At 48.9% G+C, this 8,534-nt stretch overlaps 1 protein-coding gene across 1 annotated transcript; it reads right to left on the bottom strand.

Moving 5' to 3' along the window:
* Positions 1–359: 359 nt before the first annotated feature.
* Positions 360–5,319, bottom strand: LOC119398791 (prolyl 4-hydroxylase subunit alpha-2-like). The gene is made up of 2 exons (XM_037665607.1): positions 4,494–5,319; positions 360–784 (listed from the first exon to the last, which is right to left on the bottom strand). The coding sequence occupies exons 1-2, from the start codon at positions 5,317–5,319 to the stop codon at positions 360–362; spliced, it is 1,251 nt and encodes a 416-aa protein (XP_037521535.1).
* Between the last annotated feature and the right edge of the window lie 3,215 nt (positions 5,320–8,534).

Here is an 8,534-nt window from a genome sequence, read left to right as displayed (position 1 = left end):
GCTTAGCCGTGTCGCAGATGCAGACAGAAATTAGCGCCCTTTTCCTTTCCCTCAAGAACCACTATATATATAAAAGAACCTACTGTGTTATTTTTCAAAGACAGAAAGTACACAAATGTAAAACAGCTAAACAAATTTAACAGCTCTTTCGGAATCACTCGCATTTTTCACATGCAATGTCGCACATTTGGGAAATATTACGTCCTTGTCTATTGTGCACAAAAAATAATGTCATTTCTTCGAAGTGAGCATTTGCAGCACACACTTAAATGACGCTCGACTTGACCGCACAAATGCCGGATGTCTGATCTCTTGCAGCTTGAAACTGGTGTCAGCGATGAGCGCCAAATAGAATTCGGTTATCCAGGGTAGTCAAAGCGAACCACAACATTGTTGCGCTCGCGAATCCACTTCGTGGCTATCCACTTGGTTCCCCACAGAACGGGACAACCCACGTGATTCGTCAGTTCCTCCACTGCTTTCCTCTGGTGCCAGAAGTCAAAATGTATCGGCCCGTCGTTACCCGAGTACGGTGCCAGGTCGTACCAGAAGAGGGCCGAGCCACGCCGAGGCTTCACGGCCAGCTGCAAACGGACGAACGCAGTGGCGCCCCCTAGCGAGACGTCGGTCAGGTAGAGTAGCATGGTGGCCAGGCGGTTGCCATCCCTCGTGTCCCACTCGTCCGCGACCTGCTCGAAGGTGTTGGCGTCGTCGTGCGGCGTGTAGTGTCCGCCGAGTCCGTAGTTGGCCACCTGGTAAGGCTCGGAAGATTCCAAGGACAGGCCTGAGGCCAAGCTGATGCGACGGACCCAGTGAACTCAGAAAAGGGTGCCCAGCGTCCCAGAGCCAGGAGACCTGTATTGAAAACGAAACAGGGAAAGATGATGACTACCGTTCTTTCTAGCTTTACGCATCCTGGTAGCTAAGCACGTGAGGTGGCGCGCTGCTAAGTCCGAGGCTATGGGTGCGATTCCCAGCCACGGCTGCTGCATTTAGGTGGCGGCGAAATACAAAGATCACCCGTGTGCTTAGATTTAGGTTTGTGGGAATGAACACACGGGTAGTAGAAATTATTCCCGGGCGTTCGATTTCACCGTTGCGGACGTTGCAGTTCTGGTACATGAAACCTCACTAGTTATTATTCTTTGTCATGCTATCGCTTAGCAATCAACGTTTTCAGTAGGGATATGTACTTCAGCGATATCTTTCACATCGTGCCACATCTGTGGCAATATTAAAATAGGTTGGGGAAGCTTCAGTCATGAAATTGTTCACTAAACCTCCGTTTGGTATGGTTTTTCTGTTTGGGTCATCAGTAATGATTATCTTTTATTCCGTGCACAAAAAGATTGTAGTGCAGCCTACATTCAGCTCAGCTCGTAAGCGCTTTTTCCCACATTTCGAATCGTCGGCGTAACCGTGCAAATTATCTTTCGGAAACGGGAAGATGAGAGAGAGAGAGCGAGAGAGGAGGCATTATTAACAATGGAAGCGAATAGATAGAGAGAAGGAAAGTGGAGGAAGGTAGAGGGGGAAAATTAGGGAAGAGGCTGAGGAGGAGAGTAGTGACAGAGGAAACAGCGCTGCCCGACTCAATCGGTAAGGTGTGCAGTGAACGCGTCCACCAATACCACGATTGAAAACAAAGCGTTACGTAAGGGTTGGTCTGTCGTGAAGTGCGTTCACACAATGTTCCATGCAATGTTCCGCAGAACCCATTGTCCGCTCCAGCAACGCTATACTGCTGACTTCGTTTAATCATAGCACAAAAAAGATTTAACCAGCTCTTTCTAAATACCGAGCGACACGACCGGCGGAAGTGCTACGCCTGCCACTGCTGTTTAATGAGCTGCCCGAGAAAACGCTCAACGACACCGACCCGACAATCCAGAAGCGCGCGCCAACGAAGCAGAACCTAAGTGCCGCCACCCGGACATAGATGCATGTCTCTCTCTCTAGAATTGTTTGCCGATAGTATGTCGCAAAACCTAAACCCACAAACAGTTGCTCCCATATATCACCTTGCGGAGTATCGTTACGTTTTCTCACCTCACTCCAATCATTTCGCATCATCTCTATAGCGCGTTGTAATATTTTGCTTAAGAATGAACGGGCCTGCAATCGGGCTCTGAAACACTATGCAGTCCGGAATGGCTGGTTGTCGTTAATACTATTCATTATAAACCCGATGTACATAATAGCCGGAGGTTATATACACATAGTTATTCAAACGTATTGCTAGTTTCTCTAGTGCGCCTAGCCATTGCTTTATCATCCGTGTCACTGTGGTAGTGTCCACGTAAGGCGAGCGATAAAGTGTAATTGCAGTAAGGCAGAAGGTCAGAGGAAAATAGGGCCTAGAACAGATGAGAAACCTCTGAACAGGGTAGGGTTGCCACCTGTCCGGTTTTAGACCAGCCCGGCCGGTTTCTCAGATAGCGGGCCGGTTGCCGGTCCGCCCCTAGGACCGGCCGCCATTGGCCGTTTTTGTTTGTCATAATAACGCAATTATTTATTTTCTATGGCATTCTATAAGCGTCAGTTCAACAACTACGTCGGTAAATATTTTTCGTAAATCGCTAAAACACTTACGCAATTTGTCAACCGCTTTTTAGGCTCCCTTCAAGTGTAGCAATCAGTTAAATAGAGTATATTATTGCGCGTGCATGTATATATGAATATCCGGTATTTTTGTGGCAAATGTAATGTGTGGTACATTTACACGTTCGTTTGCGTCTATGATGTCACTGGCCTGGTAGATTCAGACGCAAAAAAGAGCTTTTTATGGACGAATATGTGGTGTCCCTTTTCAGTGCAGCATATTTAGAGCAATAAACAAAACCTGATTTAGCATAAGCGTCATTCCAATCACGTGTATTTTTACGCCAGCAATTAGACTAGTGAGTTAGCTTGAGCAGTATTCTGTTTTTGTGTGCATGTACATTAGGTTTCTTTTTTTCGCTCATGGAGAGGAATGTTATAATCAATGGCACTGCTTGCCAAGGACTTACCATGGCGTCTATTGCACAATAATAATATCCTGTTACCCCCCCCCCCACCTTTCGAAGGTCCATTTTTTGGGACAAAAGGTGGCAACCCTAGAAAATGGTGTGTCGCAAGACTCAACGTTGTCTAACGGCGTATCATCATCATCAGCCTGTCTACGCCCACTGCAGGGCAAAGGCCTCTCCCATGTTTCGCCAATCAACTCGGTCCTGTGCTTTCTGCTGCCACGTTATACCTGCAAACTTCTTAATCTCATCTACCCACCTAATTTTTTGTCTCCCCCTCACGCGTTTGCCATCTCTTGGAATCCAGTCAGTTACCCTTAATGACCACCGGTTATCCTGCCGACGTGCTACGTGGCCGGCCCATATCCATTTCTTCTTCTTAATTTCAACTATGATATCCTTAACCCCCGTTTGTTCCCTGACCCACTCTGCTCTCTTCCTGTCTCTTCCTGGCGTATACGTGAATAAAGATTGAACAACAGGGAAGGGTGGGGGGAGGGGGCAGTAAAGATTTGTAACATACTGTATTGGAAGCACCACTCATTCCTTTTTTTTTGCAACAATACCCCGTTCAGGTGAGAACAGATCGTAGCGCCAGCGATATCGGCGACACCAACAAGATGAAAGTGACAGGTAAGACTCCGAATTCAGCTGCCTAAATTTAAACCAGACTAAACTAACCTCGAACGAAAAGTGATCGACAGACACTGCAACCGTGATCGACTGACACTTCTAACTCGATCAAGGTACACTGCAACCTTGTGTACTGACAAGGCTCGATAGATTAGCCACGTCTATGTAACCGGAGCAAAGCTGGGGTAAGCTAGAGTTACTGTATATGCTACCTTTAAGTGGCAGAGTTGGGCATCTGTCTTCCAAACGCCGCTAGCAACCATGCATTGCGGAGAAGCTGAAGCTTGGGACAATTCTTTTATTTTCTTTACGCCACCGCTGCAGCGAATCGGATTGACACCAGACATTGACAGTTAAGTTAATCACCGGCTTTCGACAAGCCAAACATGTCGATCGGCGCCGCGGTAGGCATGTCGCCTGTAAACACGGAGAGCTGTTTCGGCGCATAGCTGTAGTTGCTTGCCAGCCCATGCGCAACTCTGCTACCTAAAGGTAGCATATACAGTAACTCTAGGGTAAGCTAACCTTCAACAAATAGTGAAAAGCGCATCCTTTACGGACGATCAGATCAGCCACTCTTTCAATTTGATTGTTGTAGGACCCTTCACGTTGAATATAACCATACTGAATGTACACGCGTTACTTCCACTCTTTCGTTATATAAAATGCATAGACTGCTTAAAGTTACCACCAAATAATTGAAAACTCGTGACAAATGAGTCGTAAGTTCTAAATATTGCTTATCTGGCACCAACTATAATAGTGCATGCATTGGTACCTTGCTGATGCGCTTGTAACTGGTGATTCCTGATGGAGTTTCCCAGTCGTAAATGGTTCCTCTTTCCAAACCTGTATGCCCAGCGTCCTGAATGTAGCCCACCTCAGACGGTGTGAGGAAGTCCGCGAAAACCACGACGCGGGGGGTTAGGGACAGTACTTCCAACTTGAGCGGCGCCAGTATTAACCGGGGGTCTCCGTCGCCAGTCCACATGACACAACTGAGTTCGGCCGTAGTGGATCGCAAGTCGCCTTTTTCCGGGCACACCGACTTGTATTCGTCCACGTCGTTGTCCGGCGGTGCAGGATACAGGTTCTGGTGCTTTGAATCCAATGCCACGCGCCTCGCGTCGTTGGCCTGAAGCCACCAGAGTCCCAACTCGAGGTTGCGAGGGCTATCCTGTGCATACAGTCCCGCGGCGAGCGCTTGTTCAGACCAGGCCGTTGTGTTGCCGTGCGTCGCGTTCGCGTAGCAGCCTCTTGCGATTAGGCTGAGGTCTTGCGGCGAAACAGACGGCAGCCGACGAGAAATCATGGCCACGATCCGCGCTACTGAGACCTCGTAGACTCGCTGTAGTTTGCAGAAGCCATCGGCAACCCCACGGACGTCGCTGTCGGCAGGCCACCACTCGCGCGAAGAAGGTGCTGCGAAGGCCGACAATAGTGAGTTAAAAAACGCGTCGCCGGACGCCGACGTCGAAGAGAGGTCTGATTGCAGGTCGTACAGTCGGCACGCGTAGATGAACATGCCCAACCCCGTGCCGGAGCCGATGCGAGGGCGATTAGTCAAACGCGTCCGGTGCTGCGCTGCGGCTCGGTCTAAGCGGGTCTCTTCCAGAGACAAGAAGTAAAGGGCGTCTTCCAAGTTGAGAACCTCGGTGGCCATCGATTCCTGCATGTCGTGAGTAGACGTGAACAAGTCGGAAGAGCATGGTTGTGGATCAAATAGCCAGCACAGAAAAACGACACCACTCCAGAAAGGAGACATTCTTCTTCTTCGTCGGCTTCGACTATTGAGTAAGACTGCTCGCTTTAAAGCTTTCGGGAGCCAACAAAAATAGTCGTGCTTGGTTTAACGAGAAACATGTGTGTATATGTGTGTATTTGTCACACGGAGAGAGAGAGGAGGGAGAGGAAATTTCACTTGAAACAGGATCAATCATCATGCTCGTAAATTGGAACACTCACTTCGTTCAGCAAAATATCGAAGCCTAGTGCACCGGCGGCGTTCGAGCAGCTCCAGGTTTTAGCGCCCTTACATAAAAAATTCAAAGCTTACTTTAGCCATAATTCTCCAATCATTAGAGTTGGAGAACTTTTCACGCACCACGTGTACCAGGATCAGAACGCAGGATTTCGTCAAAATTGCGGTGGTAGGCTGATTGGGGCGTCGCCTTTCGGTGGGCAAACAAAGCTATAGGCTGCATTTTCATGCCTTTTACGTTGCAGAGAGTTGTAGGTTTGCACAAGACTGCAAATAAAAATCTTGAAAAAATAAAACTACTTGCAGCGAGAATTTCCCAGCGATTGTCGCTGCAATTGCTTAACCCCATATATGTCCAAACTCAGAAAAAAAATGACAAAACAAATATTTTTTTTTTCACAAAAGGTGTACTTCTACACTCAAAAGAAAACACAAGTTCTTTATTTACTGCCAGGTAAACGCAACACTCCTTTTCAAGCCGTCTTACACTTATAGGACACTGGGCATTAGGAGTGCTATGTAGTGGTGTGGTAAGCCTTCAAACATTTCACGTGCACACCGTCATTGCACTTCTTCCTCTCCATGACGTCTTTCACAGAAAGCACGCGTTTGCCCGGAGAAAGCGCTCGGCACGTGGCAGCATGAAAAGCAAGCAGTGTCTAGGCTTGCACACGTTGAGAATGAGGCCTGCTTGATGTGCTGCAGGTGGCGCTAGTCATCAGCAAAGAAATAGCGATGTTAGCATGAATCAAAGAACCGTCCCCTATGTAGGACACTAGGCATATATGGGTTAATGAGCGATTGGTTAAAGCCTGCCAAACCATCACAATGGGCGAAGCTATAGTTGCATCATCATCATCATCGTCATTAGCCACAGCATCAGAAAAGGCGTTCGCGCCACCCGGCCTAGAGTGCCATGATCACCAGAGCGCCTCGTAGAGAAATATGTTTTTTTAATGAGGAGAAAATTGTCGGGAAAATGAAAGAAAGTGAATCTTAGTACGCTAGTACTTCTTTGTACAGGGCAGAGTAGTACGCTAAATGAATATCTATGCTTCCCTAATCAACAGTCCTCATTTACTCTCTCGCTAAGTTCACGCTAAAGACCGATTCCAGCGTGATTAGAAAGCCACGTAATTATTGTGCAACTACGTGCGGCCTCAAAACCGTAATAATAATTGTTGAAGTATTGCTTCCCAAAACCACAATACGATTATGAGAGACGCCGTTGTGTGGGACTCCCGTAATTTCGGCCACCTGGGTTTTTTTAAAGGGAAGCTGAAGAGGTTTTAGAATTTGATAAAACTTCATGGTTAGCAAGGACCGACGTTGTTGTCGACGATGTAATTTTTTTCCGCGGTTGTTGCAGCAGGAGCGTAAAAGGCACGTTCACACCGAGCGCGGAGCACGCAAGCGGGCGAGCGGATTTTCAAAGCGGAGAAGCAGCGTGGGCGCGTGGCTGTTCAGGGTCCAGACCGACCGTGTTGCCTTCTGCCCACTCCGCCGCGGGAGTGGAGCAATCCACGGTGGACGTGTCGCCATCTTGCGGCACTACGCGGCACTGCGCGCGCGCGTCTTGGGACCTGATTGGCTGCAGCCAAAGCGGCCAACTTTTCCGCGCGGAGAAAATCGGTCCGGGAGCGATCAGGGCAAGCGGGCCGCGGGTTTACCGCTTTTGCGGATAATCCGCGTCCGCTTTCCCGTATCTGCGCTCGGTGTGAACGTTAGAATACGCGAAGGAAAAGTTTGTATTGCTCCGCCCACGCGAGCGCGCCGAAAGTGTGGGCGTGGAAACCTACGTCATCTTCGGTTCCTTTGCCCGAGCCGTGCGGCACTCCGATGGAAGGTTCCCGCTGCTCACTTATCCGAACTGCGAGAGCGCTGTTTATGGGACGAAGGCTAGAGTAAGTATGTAGAGAAGCTGGAAGTTATGCAGGTGGATTACGGTATGGGAAAAAGCTACAAACAGCCGAGCATAACGTGAACAAGCGCTTGTCCTATTTTCAACCACGGTGTAAGAATATTCAGGTTTTGACACTGCGCGCGCCTAAGCGGCCAGAAAATGTTCGGTCGTCGGTCCGTTGAGCGGTGCGCCATCTAATGGCTTGAGGCGGAGAACGCCCGCGAGTAGCTGAATCACGGTGGTTCTGCGTCAACGCCGCCGCTCTCGCCGTGCCCTCTCCTGTTGCTCTCTCGATTTCGCCCCTCGACGCCGCTTGGCGGATGCACATTATCCAGCAAAATGGCACAGAAAAATGCACGTTATCAGCAGCATGCGCGTTGCTATGGAGACGACTGCCCCGCTTTTCGTAGCACCCTCTGCAAGTCATCTGATTGAGCCCGAACATATCTGGACGCGCGTGGATTGCGGTTTCCCATACGTTAGGGGAAGAGTGTCATCACCTGAGTGTATTCTTACACCGTGTTTTCAACCGTGGCCTGCGTGACTAACTCGTGACGTGCCTTTGCCGGAGCTGATCGACGAGGCCACGCTTCAGCAGTGCTGCTATTGTAGATAACGCGGCGTACTGAGGATGACGTCATCACGTTTGCTCAGCCATAGAGTTTCATACAATACTTAATAAATGGAACTCTGGCGCTTGTGTCTATAGGAGCTGCAACGCGTGGCGCTTCGGCCAGCATGGGAATGATAAGTAGTACACGGATTTGTCTAAACTTCGTTCTTTCGGCTACGTTTGGCTACGCGTCGCCTGTATCCGCTTTGTCGCAAAACGAAGTTCAACAAAAGTCAGCAGTTCAACTTCCCCACTTTAACCTTTTTGTGCTCACCACTTCAAATCCGTTCATGAAGTTCACAACGATCCCTTATTTTATCCGAAAGAAAACCAAAACATAGCAATAAACAAAGCCACATGTGCGTTCGAAGCCCACAAGTACGAAGACTAGGC

Source organism: Rhipicephalus sanguineus, chromosome 7 (genome assembly GCF_013339695.2).
Source record: "Rhipicephalus sanguineus isolate Rsan-2018 chromosome 7, BIME_Rsan_1.4, whole genome shotgun sequence".
Classification (NCBI taxonomy): domain Eukaryota; kingdom Metazoa; phylum Arthropoda; class Arachnida; order Ixodida; family Ixodidae; genus Rhipicephalus; species Rhipicephalus sanguineus.
This window is presented reverse-complemented; position numbering and strand designations above follow the sequence as displayed.